Source organism: Apis laboriosa, unplaced genomic scaffold (genome assembly GCF_014066325.1).
Source record: "Apis laboriosa isolate Shangri-la unplaced genomic scaffold, ASM1406632v1 scaffold1321_cov151, whole genome shotgun sequence".
Taxonomy (NCBI): domain Eukaryota; kingdom Metazoa; phylum Arthropoda; class Insecta; order Hymenoptera; family Apidae; genus Apis; species Apis laboriosa.
This window is the reverse complement of record NW_025221248.1, coordinates 705,582-724,250: the sequence shown is the minus strand read 5'-3', so window position 1 is coordinate 724,250 and position 18,669 is coordinate 705,582. Positions and strand designations below refer to the sequence as shown.

Here is an 18,669-nt window from a genome sequence, read left to right as displayed (position 1 = left end):
TCTATTTCTATTATCTAATGTTTATTTTACTAAATTTTAACTTTATATAATATAATAAAAATATTAAAAATAATATTAAAAATAAAAGAAAAAAATTACATTCGTTATTTTATCTTACTTTTCATTTCAATTTAATTTCCAAGAGAATTCTTTTTAATATTATTAGAAGAATATTTCAGAGTTATTATATTCTGTTTTGTATTTTATATATATTTTTCAATCATAAATCGTCGAACATTGATGTTTTAAACTTGTTATATGTTTCTAATACATCTTGAGTTGTTATGTAACGCTTTGAAGAGGAACAAGTATTACCGTGTTGTTCTGACGTTTTTCTTATCAATTCAATTACATACTTATTTTTGAATTTATGAAACGTGTTATTATTGCCTGTAATCAATTGCATTTACAAATGATACTTGTGTTTTTTGAAATATAAAAAAAAAAATTAGGACGAAATTATTACCGTAAGAAGAAGAAAGTATCTATATACTTTCTTCCATGCACTCGAGTGAGCAATAACTTGATAATTGGGCCATTACACGAACGGTTTATTGATCGCGAAATTCAATTTAATCCCTTTCGAAGATGTGGTCAGATATGAGTTTGCCACAACTACAAACTGTACACAAAGGAATATCTCGGAATGGAATGTCATTGAAATAAAGGTAAACGTTTTTATCAAATGTCGATACAACGTTCATTTTTTTTTTTTTTGCATAATAATATCCTTAAATTAAATTTGCAAGAGGATAGATATCGTATAGATATTATTGATTTCTTTTTTTCTTAAGAACAAAATAAAGTTTCAAATTAATTTATCGTAAATTTAAAAAATTTAAAAAGCAGTAAATCGATGATTGATCAGGTCGAAATGTAATTGTTTATCTGCAAATATTAATATCAAATACCACCACGGTTGTCCGAGTAGGATTAATTAGAGAATTTCGTGGTTGATACTTCCGGATAAAACTTTACGTTTATTTAGGATCGCATCGATGTTGCGCAAAATTTACTTCCCATATTAGTCTTTTGGTAATCCATTTAAGTATTTGCATGATAAATGTTCTCAGATAGATGAAATATTGAGTTGTTCAAATATGCGGGAGTAAACTCATAATCTGTAATATGTTCATATACATATATATGTATATATATATATATATATATGCCTATCGTAATAACAACGATACGTCAGAGAAGCACAAATTTTCGACATATGTACACGTATACAAGATATCACAGATTTTAATGCTCGAACGTTGGTATATTCTATAAGTCTAAATAAAAAAAAAAAGTATTTTATAAATATATAAATACAGGTGGTTCAAAATTTATTAAAAAGTGATGATAAAAATATAAAATGCGAACGAAACAGTAAACTCACGATTATTGTGATTTGTAATAATTTATCTTTAATCTATTCGTGTCAGTTAAAATAAAATAAAAATAAAATTTGCAATAATAAATTCTATTTTCACTTGCTATCAGTCTTTTATTTAATTATTATTATTTTAAAAACGAATATGTTGAATATTTTGAAATGGAAAATTAGTGTAACTTTCATATTAATTAATTAATCTCATAGGTTAGTAGATATAATTAATTAAAAATATGTTATTAACAATTTATCTTAGTGATAATAAAATAATAATATTATGCTTGTTATGCAATATTGTTATGAAATTAACTATCTTTCTTTCACATTTTAATAAAATATTAAAATTTTTTCAACTAATTAAACATAAATTATAATATATTTATAAATTTAAACAAAATACAAAAATTGTTTTTCTAACAAAATAAAATTTTAAATCTTTATAAAAATAATGAAAAGTGTAGATTTTAGGATTAGATTAAAATAAAATTTATAATTAGATATAAAATTTAAACTCTAAAAAACATATATGTAGAAAAACTTTTTAAGTTAATTAACATAAGTTAACTCGAACATTAATTTTGATTTCAATGCCTGATTTCATAACCTTAAATAACTTATATATAAAATACTGTTGCAATAAGTCTAATAAACAAACTTTAAAATATTCATTTAACATTTTTTCTACTAAATATATAAAATATAAAAACATAAAATCTTCATAAAAAAAAACATTTACTTATCATATATTAGTCAATTTTTGATAAATGTTAATAATTCTTCTATTTCTATTCTATCTAATTCTCTTCTCTTCTATTCTAATTCTCTACAATTATGGCATCAGAAATAAATAATTAACATAGCAGTTTAAAATCACTTTCTTTCACTGTATATATTTTCAGGATAAAGCAATTTTATTAACGATTAGTCACTTATTATTTATTAATTTATCTCAATTAATTCCTATTTAAATAGTGATTTATTTTTATATTATATTTGTTATTATTTCTTTCGTATTTCATATTTTTATTATAATTTTCTTAATAAAACTTTAAACAATCTATGTTTATATATAATTTTTCTTTTATTTAGATATATAGAATATAGATCGTTAAAATCTATATATTGAATTAATTTTTTTAATATTTTTATAATTTACAATAGAATATTGATTATTCGATTGTACAACAAACCGAAGTTTGATTATACAATTTATTACAAAATAAATAATTTAAAATAAATAAAAAGATTTTTTTATTTCTGTATTGATTTTATTTTTTAAATTTACTTTGAAAAATTTATTTTAAAAATATAAAGTTTAAATTGACAGTAATTCGGTAAGTTTCTGTAATTAAATCTTTTATGCTAGATATTTCTAATATAATAAACGACAAAAATTCTTTTAAAAGTTTTGTTCTTCTTTTTTTTTTTTTTTATTGGATATATAATTCGATTAGTTCAAAAATTGTTTGAAGGAAAACGATCGTTAGTCGATTTAATCTTGCTATTTGTTTGTACAATCATCGCGTTACGCAATTTAATTAAAGGTATTGTGAAGCATGGAAAATAACGATTTAATTGATCTGTGTCGAGGATGTTTTGTTATAGCGAGCAGCTCTTTCCTGGATTGATATTTACCAACTTGTGTTTCAGATCTCTTTAATTCTGGAAACACGGAAAGCGATGACATTCAAGGTGAGTCATTTTTAGTTTATTTTGATAGTTTCTGGAAAGAATTTAATGCTTATTATTTAACTATATATGTATATTTATTAATTATATTTATAAATATATAAATATGCTTGTATTAACGAATTGTATATTATAATTTCAATTATACTTGGATTTTTATTGCTGTATCTTAATATTGAATAAAAAAGAATATTTTCATAAAAACATATAAACACTTTATAATAATTTCATAAAATATCATAATAACCGATTTTCAACATCGATTATTACCATGATAATAACAAAATTGTATTATAATAATAAAAATATAATAAATAAAATGAAAATTGCATTTCTCTCTTGTTGCAATATAGAAATTTAATTATTTTTATTCCCACATTGTGACTTCCAATTATTATCATCAATATCAAAGATCATTGTACATTCGTTGATATTCTATAATATATATACGAACAAAATAAATTTATTTATATATATGTTTTACAATTTATTTATTATTTGTTATTATCGTATTTATTATATTTTTGTTTTTGCAAAATTATATATATATTCATTTTAATGTATAAAAATATTATTATATAGTACATATACATTTAATATAATAATATAATATAATAAAAAGTTATAATAATATAATAAACGAAAAAGTCCTATTATTTAAATATACAATAAAATAAATCGGTAAAATGATATTTTTAAAATCTTTTTCTTTTAATTGAAGCTAAATCATCGAAATATTTATATTAAGTATTGTTATACATTTTACAATCGTTTTACAATTATTTTACTTTGTGTTTATAATTTTTTTTATAACTCTAATATGACTTATGAATAACTTATATAAAAAGAATAAAATATAATTTTTAACAATAAAAATCGAAAAATATTCATTGTTACTATATATTTTGTATAGAAAATAAAATTTATTTAGAATTTATTACAAAACTTAAAAGAATAATGATAAAAAAAAAAGGTTAATCGACATCAATTTTTAGTATCGAATTCATGATTTTTAAAAAGATTGCACATGAATAATAATATTGATAATAATATTGTTAAAAATATTATTATCAATATTGACGATTGTTAAAAATATTCTCAATATAATTTTGTTATGATTCCACTTCAATCTTTTCGAGAGCTCACACGATTAATAATATTGATATTGACAATATTATAATGTTAATTGTATCGAATTCATCTTTGCTAATAAACTTAATTGCAATAATACTTTATATACAAATACATACTATATAAACGCGTTAAACTGAAACGCGTTATTCAACAATGTCTATATTTTAAGAAGTTAAAGAATTAATACTATTAAATTAATATTATAATACTATAAAGAACTTCATTTATATTTTATATAAGAGCATTTTATTAAAATAAGAAATAACATATATATTTATAGATTTAAGAAACATTTTTCCTAATGGATTAAAAAAAAAAAAAGATTTTTATATTATAAAAAATAATCGGTTAAAGTTCGAACTTATAAAAAGAAAAACAAATATTAAATCTTTGTCAAATAAAAATATAATAATTGGAATGGATTATTATGAATTTATTGAAATAAAATTTATAAATAAAGAATTAAACGAAATTATATTGTTTTAATGTACAAGATGTTTTTAGGATACTTTTAGAAGATTAATTCTAAAAACAAAAATAAATATAAAAGTTAATACACAAGAATTAAAATTTATTTATTAAATTATAAACAATTGCGTTAGATGAAATTCGAGACAGTTATTTCATTCTATCTGTGTCTTGCTTTATCTAACACATATTTCAACTGAAAAAATAAATCTCAACCGACATTTATGTATATTTTTTTTTTACCTTTTGTGTTTGTGTTGGCTTCTAGAATTTATCTTCTTAAGATGTTTCATAAATATATTAACACCTTGTATATACAACAAAGCGAAGACAATACAATTTTTCACAAAAATATAATATTTTAACAGAATAATGCAAGCGTTTATACAGCAAAGTGTATAAGAGACTACTTTGATAAAATAAAAAATAAATATTAGAATAAGCTAATGAGATAATTAGTCGACTAACAATGTCAAGTTGTTAAGTTTATTATGTATACGTATTGTTATCATCGATTTATTGAAGTATATGTGCGTACTTAATGGCGGCGACTAGCGAGTCTCTGGCGACCAGGAAAACATGAGTGATGTACGAATGATTCGCTGAGGGAAATACATTGAATCAAATGCACTATTCACACACCATAAGAAATAGTTTTAATTTTTAAGAATAATTTTTCTTTGGAAAAAATAGATATAGATTTTATATTCGTATCTATGTCTGTACTGATGATTTTAATAAATTTTAAAAAACTTGTCAAATGATTTAACATTCTCACAAAGATGAAAAATTTGTCAAATATTTTTTTCACATGACATTTTTGCAATGAAGAATGCAATCAATATTTCTTTCTTTTTTTTTTTTTTTTTGAAAGGAATTTTATAATTAATAATTTCTTTGACACCCATTCTGTTTGAAGTTTTCTATGATACTGACAATTTTTTAGTTTTCGAATAAACAAATTTCTATAATCATGATTTCTAGTTGCTCACTGACCTTAGCAGTAGAACGTTTAGTAGAATGAGAAAAATAAGTTGAAAACTTAAAAAAACTTTAATCTTTATCCATCTTTCATATCAATTTAATGCACTTTTATGCAAAAGATAATATTATTTCGCCATTTGTAAAAAAACTGATTTAAGTCTTTGTTCGATATTTTTAAAAATATTTATTTTTTTTTAAATATACATCTGTATATATACATATATAATGACAAAATATATAATATATAATAAATATATAATAACAAAAATATGTGAAAATATTTATTACAAAAATATCTTTTATTGTGTTTGATACATTTTGTCAAATCTATTGAATTCAGATTTTTGTTTATAATTGCTACATAATAAATATGTATTCATTAAATAATATCTTTAAATTAACTAAACATATGGTTTTTTTTATATTTATATTAATATTTGAAATTTAAAGAAAAGAAAGAGAGATATTATATTCTCTTTATTCTTTTCCATATCGTGAGATAAAGTTAAGAACGGTAAGATCAAAGCAATGCGAAGTAAAGAACACATGTCAATGAAATTTTTTCGAAAAATTCAAATCTATTATATAAATTTTTATTATTTTCAATAATTACTCATCTTTTCATTTCGTTCATATTTTATCATTATGTATCAATTTGATACATTAGAGACACATTAATTGTAAATTGCAAAAATAAGTGATGAATAAGAATTAATGAGAAAAAAATAACAAAAAAAAATAAATCAAAATATATTTAAAAACTATAAAACTTGTTTTGAAATGTATGCTGAATGGAAAGCAAAGCAAAGAAGAAAGACAAAAAATTTAAAATTAATATATATTTCTCGTAAATTATATATGTATATATTATAATTATAATTTTCCAAATATATCATTTTGTTATATATTTTTCGAATTAACATGAAATATTTACATGAAAAAAACAAATTATTTAAAAAATATTTAGAAAAACAATTATAAAGAAACAAATTGAACGATAGCTATTGCTTTAATCAAAGCTCCCAAAATGTGATAGTTTTACAGTTAAAGTTCGATTTTTTATGTTCATATTCTTGATGTTCTTTTTCATCATGATGAATATAGTATACATATATTCATGGAAGATTGATCAATGATCGACTTCAATCACAGTGGTTCACTAGTTTATCGACCTGGTTTTTTCTCGTTTTAATAGTTAAATTATATTTTATATACAAATTTATAATATACAAATTTTTCGAACGAACAATATCATTACCAGTTTCAAATTAGTATCAAATCAATCGTAATAATATTTAGTATCATAATCAGATCAATATATTTGAAGAAAATTTTATTTTAATATAACGTAGATATTTTTCGAACGAACAATATCATTATCAGTTTTCAAATTAGTATCAAATCAATCATAATAATATTCAATAATTTAGATCAATATATTTAAAAACACAATGAATAACAATATATTTCGATCAATTAAACATTCATTTTTTAAAATAATTTTAATCTTATTTGTTGTATATAAAAATTCAAACAAGTAAGCGGTATACACACACTGCGAATATCGAGCCATACCGAAATATACATAAATAACAAGATTTTTCATATGCATAATGTAAATAACAAGAAATTAAATTTTTTGAAATAAATTAGACTTTATTATGTAAAAATAAGCATCAAAAGCAAATTTATTACATATACGTATTGCATTATTATGTATTGCATCCTAAGTAAAAAGTTATACAAATAAAATTAATTATAAACAAAGATATATATATATATTTATTGCAATTATATATATATAAAAATATATATAAAATAGATCACAGAAACTAATTTATTTTCCGTTTTATTTAAATGGTAAAAAATACTTACAGATATTTTTTTTCTTTATATATTTTCTGTTATAATCATAAATATTAATTAATATTAATTTCATTATCTGAAAGTTAAGTAACAGTTCAAATTTTTAAAAAAGTATTCCAAATTAGAATCAGAATAGAAGAGAAAAAATATATTCTTACAGGACGAACTTAAGGAAAATGCATATAGTATCGCAAATTATCAATGTAAAAAATCGAGCAAATTTTCTGTCGTATAAAATAAGAAATAAGAAAATAAGAAAGCAAGAAAGGAAGAAGGAAAGGAAAGAAGGAAGGAAGGAAGGAAGAAAGGAAGGAAGAAAGAAAGGAAGGAAGGAAGGAAATCAAAAAGGATAGAATAGCTGGTCAAGTCAAGAGCATAAACAAGGAATGAAAATATGAAGATATGGGAAGATGTCGCGGGAGCCAACCAGGTGGTATGTTAGATCAGATCCATAAGACACAGGAAACTAATTCAATTTGCTAGGCAGATAGGTTAATCTTTTGCGAAACAAGAACGAAAGAGCAACAATGCCGATAAGAACTTCCCTTTTTAGGCGAAAAGGGGAATGTTAGTCTCTTTCATGCGGTATATTACAGTCAATGAGAGAAAGGAAAAAGAATGAAAGTTTACCGAGAAACGGACGAAATAACAAAAGAAACTCTCTAAATATCGCGTAATGCTCGTAGGAGGGTTAGATATTGCATCCTTTTTTTTTCTTTTCTTCTTTCCCCTTTCTTCTTTTTTCCTTTTGCTTAATATCTCTCCTCTTTCTCTTCTTCTTTTCTTTAATCTTCTACATTTGTACTTTGAAAGTTTGAAAGTTTTCGAAACAAATTCTTGATAATATTATCGGAATTCGTATAATTTTTACATTCTATTCTAGATAATCAGAAATCGAAGTGTCAAAATTGATCAAAGTGTAAAAATGAAACAAATAATTAAATTGTTTCGCTTACAATTAATTAAAACTTGAAGTATTGAATTTTATAAATATTGAATTTATAACGTTTCCGTTATTTCATATGAGTTTTTCTTCTTTCACATACATACGTTATCACAAATTCGTGTAAAAATCAAATTTTTTTTTTTTTAATACAATCTATAAAACATTTTTAGTTTTTTACATCAAACAGAGATCGAATCATTGCTTTATGACTGAAATAGGAAAGAGATTTGTGCATCCAAAATATTGAATTGATTTAACCCTTCTATTATATTTTTTTAATTATTTGTGATAAATTCTTTTTTTTTGTAAAATTACGAAAAAATAAAATTACTTTAAAATTATCTGATTTATTAATATCAAATTAATATCAATACAGAAAATAAATTGTCTATTATAGAGATAATCAAGAAATTCTTTTTAATAATTTTATTATAGAAATTTATAAATATAAAAAAATTTATATGAAAAAAAAATCAATTTTTCTGAATCTGATATATAAATTTTTTTGATATTTTTTACGAAAAAAGAATTTACTTTTTTTCGTTTGTAACGTTACAATATTGAACAATGTTTTCTAAATCTATATTTAGAAAAATTTTTAATTCTGAAACAGAAATAGATTTTTATATTTAAAACGATTTTCAAAATTACGTAGTAGTTTTTAATATATCTTGATATATTATTTTTAATAAATCGTTATTTTTGTAATTTATATAAATTTTTAAATAAAAATTAAAATTCTTAAAAAAAAATTAAAGATTTTTCAATAACAAAAAAATAAAATAGATTATCCTAAATTAATAAAAATTTTTATTAATTTCATATATTCATATTATTTCATCATAATATTTATCAATATTAAATTATGTTTCATATATATGTTTATTATTTTTGTTGTTTTTTTATTTGTTTTTTATTTTTTTCGTTTTGAATTATTTTTTTTATCTCTCTCTCAAAAAAATTGTTGCTTTTTTATTAATTATGTACAATAAAAGATTACACAAATTCATTGGTTTATTGTTGATTTATTAATCAAATATAAAAAAAAAATATTTTAATATTCTTTATTGATATTAAAAAATAATATCATCCTTAGTGGACGCACATTTGAATACATATCTATAAAAAAATTATTTATTAAATGAAATATAATTATTAACTAATTGCAATATATTTGCAATGTAATTAGATTTTGCCTTTTTCAAGATATACTATGGCAAGATATATTAAATTCTAAGGATTCAATTGATGGATATATTCAATATTTTTCATTAAAAGTAATAAGAAAAATAAATTCATAAAAAAATATTTAAGAATAAAAATATCAATTAATATACTATCATCGATAATAATAACTTGTAATCGCATAGTCTTTAATATATTCAGAAATATGACATTGAAAAATCTCTTCCTCTCTGAATCTAGTTTTTTGAAATGATTATTATAATATTCATTAAAGTTGTCATTGTATCATATCTTGATTAACTTTATTATTTGTTAATGTCTATTTATGTATTAATATATTCGAAGTAATCTATAACAATGAAGATATATTCTTTCTATTAAATTTTTTTACATCAAAGCAATTTTGTATTATAAAAAATTATATCCCAGTTTAGAAAATCGACATATGATAATATGGCTTTTATAAATATATATATAAAAATCGTATTATTGTAAAATTCTTATTCTGCAGTTAATATAAGTGCTGCAGTTGAAAGCAAGCTATTAAAAAAATGGAAGTGATGATAAAATCTTTAATATTTTTCTTATAAAAAAATTAATATTTTTATATTATATTTTTAAAAATGAAAAAGATATTCATTGCTTGCAGGAAGTGATAAAAAATGTATCAACTTTAATAATTGAGAGATTGAAAGTAGCTACTTTGATAGTCTGAGAATAAATACAGCACTGAATACTGTTTACTGTTGTTTTAGGGATTATTTAGATAGTAATGCGAAAAGAGACTATTTTATTAAGTGATTTGTGGGCTATGGTTTTATCATATAAATAGAAGTAAATAGAACAAGACTATTTTATCTGAATGAATATAAAAATATAAATTATATATAATTATTCAGAATTAATGTTTATAAAACGCTTTGCCTGGAACTTTTGGTAAAGAAATATTTTTTGGATATCAAAATTTTAATTTGTTGTTTTAATTTTTGCAAGATTAGTTTCATTTTTTGTTACGTTATAATAAATGATTGGTAGTGTAACATTGTTTATTTATAATTTCATATAGTTAAGTGTCATATATCAAATTTAAAGATTAGATTTCAAGAGTTATTTTAGTGAAAATATTTTGCAATTATATAATTATTTATACAATTATTTTTGTTAGGATATAAAAAATATTTTCAACGCATAATGTTTTTTTATTAAAAGGATAAACATACATTACATGCGTGTAAAAAAATATAAAAAATATTTTGCAATATATGCAAAATATTTACGGAGATGATTATAGACAATTCAATCTGCAAGTAATTATATGGAAAGTTTGGAAATGAAAATTTTCATTTAAAGGATGTATCTTATGCTGGATGTTCTATCACCACAGATTCTGATAAAATCAACACTTTAATCGATAACTGTCATTTAATAACATGAGATATTAATCAAACATTATATATATATCTACCTCAATATATATATACATGATCTTGAATTGTTCTCGATACTTGAATATTGTATAAATTGAGTGAAAAAAAATTTAATCGATCGAACTTTTAATTTGTTATTAAAATGACATAACAGAATCATTTAAAAAGATTTATTATTGATGTTGAAAAATGCATTGTTTAATATGGAAAAAGATCATGTTCTAAACCGAAGTTGCTCAAATAACTAGAAAAAAAAAAAAAAAGAAAAAGAAAAAGGAAAACTATGTTTGAGCATTTAATGAATTATTATTAATTATTGTTGGTTATGGTATTATTAATTATTGTTTTCTAATGAAACAATAAATTTGATCAAGTATTGCTCTCAATTAACAAAATTAAAAAAAGCAATTGAGAAAAGATCAATAGAAAAAATATTATATATTTACACATCATAGCAAAAATTTAATTCAATTCTGATCAATTCTGATTTGGGATATTCTAGTGCACCCATCATTCGGATTTTAAACCTTCCGATTTTCGGTATTGCAGAATGCTTTCAATAGTATAAAGTATTCAAATATGTGTAAAAATTTTTTGAAACTTTAGGGAAAAGATTAAATCCAATAAATAAGAAAAGAATTTTTCTGTTATCAGAAAAATAAAAGATATATACAATTGATTAAATTTATATATAATATTTTTAATACATAATTACACAAACGGAATTATATTATATAATTAATTATAAAATAATTAAAAAAAAATTATATTAAATTATTAAAAAAGACTCCAATTTTCATGTACAGTCTTCTCATTTTTTAATTTTTGTTTTTGATTTTCATCAATCATTCATTTTAATATATAATGTAATATACTTCTTGCATATTTGATACAGACTATAGCTAAAATTGTACTTTTTGCATATATTTGATACAGACTATAGTTAAAATTTTTTAAAAATATCTATAATAAAAATTATGTGATATTTTGGATTTATATTTAAAATTATTATCACTTTTCGATTCATTTCATTTCATTTCATTTTAAATATAGATCATACATCCTCCTTATATTTAAATCAGGAAACAAATAAAAGCGAAAATTTTTGTTCCTACTGCAATGTGATTCATGGAAAATATTTTATATGAAAGCCTATTTTTTCAATTCATTCATTCATCTGAATTAGGTCTGTTCTGATATTTGTCTCGTTTATATATTGAAGACGAAAAAAAAATACACAATTTTTAATATTTTTCAATATTTTTTAATAAAATTTAAAGAATCTGAATAAATTTTAATTACAAATTTTATTAATTATTAATGTATTTATATTTCACATATTAATAATTTATATATTATGATACATAATGTTTTATTATTTTTTATTATATCTATTTTCACAATCAAATACCTCTCAATATGAATCCAATTTAAGAATATTTGAAATATTTACTTAACACACTTATATACATATCACCAGTTATCACATTAATTGATTTAAAGAAAAGCATTCTGGATATTTGGCAAAATCACTCAAAAATAAAAGATATGATAAAAGAATATATATGGAATATGTCAAAAAAAATGTACATTGTAAAGAAAAGGAAAGAAATAAAAATTATCAATATGTATATACATATATAATATTTAATAAAAATAACATTAATAGAATTTAATAATAAAAATTATTTTATTAATATACTAAATTTTATTAAATGCAAAAAATGTTAAATTGTGAGTGATTTTAATTTTTTGGCCAAGAATTGTAATATTCCGAGAATGATATATTTTAATAATTTATTCACATGCTTTTTGAATATTCTGTATAAAGATGAGAAAGCATTCCTATAAATTTGAATTTTCTCTGTACCTATTTTAATGATATATTATTGAGAGCAATTACTGAACATTATGAGTTTTCATTAAATGGTTTTATTAATGTATTTTGATTATTTCCATTGCCCATTTTATTAAAGTTATTTAATATTATTTTCCTCTCATCTTTATAGTTACAGAACAGTTATACTTTTTGCAATAATAATTTGATTTAATTTTTTTTACTTTTACTTTTTAATCTTTCTTTGTTAATAGTAGGTCTTCTCAATAATAAAGTTTCAAATATTTCTTTTCCATTTAGATGAATTAACAAATCTATGAATATTTATTGTGTTATTTTATTATTTTCTGATTTTAATCTTACATAAAACGATCAATCTTATAATATAATATTTTAAAAACACAATGCAAAAATGTTATTTCGATAAAACACAATGCAAAAATTATGATAGTCCTTCATATAACATATGGCTAATAAATAAAATTAAATAATAAAGTTATAAATAAAAGTAAATAAGCACCAATATTTTTTTTTAATTTAATTTTCCAATTACACACTATTTTTATTAACATTTCTTTATTTGCTTAACACGATTTCAGTTAACACGAAAAGAATCATTCATAATGAAAATAAATATGTACAAGAAAGAATAAAAGAAAGTTTAGTACTATTTATACATGGATAGATAGTTTAATAACAACGTGATTGAATGTGACCACGAATAATTAATGTACGATGATGTAATTGTTTGTTGTTTTATGCAAGATGAAGATAAGTCTGGATTTACATTCATATTGTAGAAAACAATAATAAATGCAGATTTCATTTTTAATAACTCGCTTACTTGTTATCGGATTTATTAAACAATATATTAAATGATATAGAATTTTTTTTTATGTATATTATATTTCATAACTAAAAAGATAAGTTCAAAATGAAACTGTATTCGTTTTGTTATATTATCTTTAATTCTAACCATTCTGATTATTTTAAATATATGATTAAAAATTATATGCAGCAGTCGTTTTCTTAAAAAAATAACAATTTTTTAATATTGCACTATTTGTATTTGTATTTGTTGTATGTTATTTTTTTTAAATATTAATTTTTTAAGCTTAACATACTCAAAAATAATATATTTACTTGTTAATAAAAAATTATCAACGTAGCATTATTATTTTATCTAAGCATCAAGCATTATTCAAACAAAATTTTGTTGAATAATAAATACCAATAAATAAGAAAAGTTCCAGATTATCAGAGTAAATTAACTTGTCCGCTGCATTTATAATGGACAAATGCAGTAAACAAATTAATAAAAATAATTCGACAATAATTGTCGAATTACGAAATTTCAAAGTTGAAAATACTTTTAATGGATCTTAGATTCTTCCAATATAATTAATTGGCAAAAAATTGATGAAAATTTCTGATTTAAATGTCAGAAGATTTAACTTGCTCACGATTAAAAGTTTTTATCGAGAAATCTCATTACCGTTAATCATAATTGAAGAATTTATAGCATTGTGAGAAAATTAGAAAAAGATTATAAAAAAAAAGTGAGCAGTTTGAAACGTATATCGTTTCGAAGGATCTTTAGTTTATCGAAGATTTAAGACATAATTTTCACGAATGAAAATGACAAAGGTATTATAACATTATCCCAGGCTTCTTGCGAAAAAGGGACTCTAGATCGAATCCTAAGATCGTATGCTTATCTTCTTGGTAAGTGATTCGAAGCCCAGTTGCTTTCCTTACCTAGTAAGAAATTGAACCTGGGAAGTTTACTTTGATAGCTGACTCAAGTTCAATCAACTACACGGGAAGGCTACGACAAACATCTAGCTAAATCTTAACAATTTATGTTAGGTTTTAAATTTATTATCTAAAAATTTAATTCTATGCCTTTATTATTAAATTATTTATAATTGTTGGATGCAAAAAGACAATCTTGATGATAATCGTCAATTTCTATATCTTTAGAGAAATAAGATCGTTAATTTTTGACAAATGAAACAATGAATTTATAGGAGAAAATTAATATTAATAGAAAGGAGCGTAGAATCTAATTAAATATTTTATTTAATTAAAAAAAGATTTATATTCTGAAGTTCTTCTTGCAATTGCACAGTATAATTCTGATTTATAAAACTTATTATTTATAACTTATCATTTGATGAAATATGAAAGAATTATTTAAATATTTTCCTAGTTTATAATATATTCTAATCTTTAAATTATAAATGCAAACTGCTAAATAGCATCAATTAATTAAATCATGAAAGCGATGAACTTGAAAGGAATAGATAATTTTAATTTCTTGTTTCTTGGAACAAGAAATTCTTCCATGTGCAAATTATTTTCATAATTTAATAAAATAACAATTATTATTTTATTTTTTTGTTTATGTAAGTTTATGTAAGTTTGTTTTTTATACAAATTGAAAATTTCAAATTTCAGCAATAGCAAAAAATTTCGTATAATTCAAGAATTCAAAATTTTTTAATTTTCGAAGAGTTTCGAAAATTTTTAACTGTTTTATTTAAAAAAATTATTACATTTAAACTATAATTTTTAAAAAGAATTTGAAAATCTGAGAAATGGTACAAAATTATTATTAAAATTATTATTAAAAAATTATTATTATTATTAAAAAATAAATATTTTAAAAAATAAAAGTTACATAATTCTTTTTATTATATCTTAAGAAATAAAATAATAACTTTATAGAGATATCAAATTAACTTCTAATTCTAATAATCGAAATTTGATCTGTTAATTAAATACATCATAACAAAATCTATTAGTGATCTCTTATTATTATTAAAGTTTGTTGTTGATTATTATTATTAGAGATGAATTGATTTTTAGATTTACAAGATTTGAATTCGAAATTTTATGAAATTTCAAAACTATTGAGACTTTCGAAACCTAGAATACTTATTTTTTTTTTTTTCCATAGAATTATATTATTCTAACCAAAAATTAGAATTTAATAATAAATTTTGATTTCTAGAATTCTTTGCTAAAAGAATTCGTAATTAGCCAATAATAAATAACAATTATTATTTTATTTTTTTGTTTATGTAAGTTTATATAAGTTTGTTTTTTATGCAAATTGAAAATTTCAAATTTCAGCAATAGCAAAAAGTTTCATATAATTCAAGAATTCAAAATTTTTTAATTTTCGAAGAGTTTCGAATCATCTATTCTTAATTATTACTATTATTACCAATATTATCAGTTTCATATAATTTAATCACTAATATATTAATAATATTATTTTAGTTCTTTTAAGAATCACCCAAAATATTGCATATTAGATACGATTTACTTAAATTTACTTAAATTTACTTAAATTTAGTTAAAAAAAAACAAGCAAAAAACAGTTCAAATCAAAGGTTTTTTGTCTTGATTCAATTTCGATCTCAATGTTCCGAAATGGACGTATGATGCTTTATAAATTACAAATCAAAAAATTTCTCGAACTTTTCTTTCACCTTATAATATCGAGATTTATAATATCAAGATTATAATATTAAGATTTTTTTTTTACGTCGTAAAATCCGAAACGCAGTTATTAGTATCACACATGAGAAACACTTTCAGATTTATGTCTATTTTTTAGTTTTGAATTCTCGACAAATACTCTTGAAAGTCGATGAAATGTCCTTACAATTTTACAAACTTGAATTTCTACAATATATAGCAGTTTGGATAATTTTTTGTTTCCCCTATTTCAGTATCAAATTCAAAATAGATTATTTTATATATTATTTTACTTTGAATCTTGATTCTTTATATAGAAACGAAATAAACCATTTTATGATAATTTCTCTTGTATTTATCATACATATGTGATATACATTATGTATTCTTTAGAATAAATCTAATTTTCTTTAGAATAAATGCATGATATTTTATTTATTCTTACTTATAGAGATAGAGGAAAGGACGCGAATATGGGATATCCATTTTATTTTTTGACATAGAAAGTCTCAGAATAGTAATAAGTAAAAAAATCAAATAAATAAATTTTAGCAATTTCATATAGAATATGTTATGTAAATATAAATAAACATTTGATTTTTTTTATTTTTTTTTTAATAAAGACAAAATTTGATTAATAGATAAATTTGATTAATAATATTGAAACACTATTACTTTTGAAAGAAATAAGTTATGATACTTATAATATTTAAGTTATTAATAGAAAAGTTTTGTATTAATGTATAAGCATAATATATAATCATAATTAGATTAATAATCATTATATTAATAATAATTTATTTTGTTTTGTAATATAATACATATATATATATATAAATTGGATTTTTGAATCCACATAATTATATTGAATTCATAATTAACATTATAGAAAATACATTTTTATAATTTGTTTTTAAAATCTTTGGAAAATTTTAATTACATTGCTATCTCATAATTATATTAAATTATATTATTTCATTTTAATTTATCATATCATAATTAAAAACATGAATATTTCAAATCTTTATTATATATCTTTATTTTAGTATACTAAAAATACAATTATTATAGTATGATTTATATTTTCAATTTATTTAAAAATTACAAAATTTAACATAAATTTTATTTTAATAAATATGCAAGAAATTTTCTATTAACAATCGAAATATAAAAAGATTAAACAGAAAAAAGATAACTACTAGCAACTTGTAACAAATTGTAATGATAAAGTGAGTTTAGTTATCATAATATACGAAATATGAGCATACTTCAAGCTTGGAGCTTGTGTACAGCGATTTTTTTCCTTAAAGAGTTAATAAAATTTACGATTCGATTTGTACACAAGGATTTGCACGTATTCGAGTAACGTCCCAACGTTTCATTGATTTAAAAAAGAATCGCGATTTCACGATCATCGCTTCAACGTATAGGACGAATAACGTATGAATAAATACTTGGATTTATGTATTAAAAAAGAGCAGATAGTACATTTACCGATGCGCAATGAAAAAAAATGTATAGCTGGATCCGCATTTTGTCCTGTTGCTGCGAGAGCTGGTAATCCTCGAGGGAGGAGGAGAACACGCGGCGACTGTTAGCTTCGCTTGCGAACCCCGAGCATATTTGCACCGATAAAACGAATAGATTGTCCCGAGTTTCACGGCAACGACCCTTTTTATCAGGAATTGTCGAGAAGAGGACACAAAGTAGGGGGGGGGGGAAGGAAGGGGGAGGGGGAAGAAAAGACGGTTCCACTTCGACGCAGCGAAATAGAAATCGTTACCTTCGGTACCTATCCATACTTGCAATGAAAGTTCCATCTCGTTTTCGATTAAACGATAAAAAGATGAATGAAAAAAAAAAAAAAAAGATGGAGGAAGACAGGAAGAAAGGAAGGAAGGAAAGAAGGAAGAAAAGGGGGATAAAAATATCGATAAAAAATAAAGTTTATATTGGCACCGAGTGAAATGAAACGAAGCTTTCTATTAAAAAATCGTTCCAGGCGTAAGTGAATTTCGAAACTTCGAACTGGTCGGTGTATATATATATATATATACTACTTGGAAAAGTTCCGAGAATGTCACGCGGCACAGATTAATTTATCTTCTCTTAACGAAATATGTACTTTCTTTACAACTGTTAATTATATTAAAAATTTATCTTCAGTTCTAACCGTTAGAGAAACTTTATCGCAACACGAGAAGTTCAAATTAGTGCCGTTATCCACTGAATCTACACTCTTTTTTTTTTTTTTTTTTGTTTC

The 18,669-nt window shown here is 21.4% G+C and overlaps 1 protein-coding gene across 2 annotated transcripts in view; it reads left to right on the top strand.

Moving 5' to 3' along the window:
• The window catches only part of LOC122720686 (cysteine-rich motor neuron 1 protein), a 275,210-nt gene that overhangs the window by 35,570 nt on the left and 220,971 nt on the right, over window positions 1-18,669 (top strand). For both annotated transcript variants that reach the window (XM_043947524.1, XM_043947523.1), the window contains exon 5: window positions 3,032-3,073. In XM_043947524.1, the coding sequence (XP_043803459.1) occupies window positions 3,032-3,073 (42 nt within the window). The remainder of the gene's footprint in view (window positions 1-3,031; window positions 3,074-18,669) is intronic.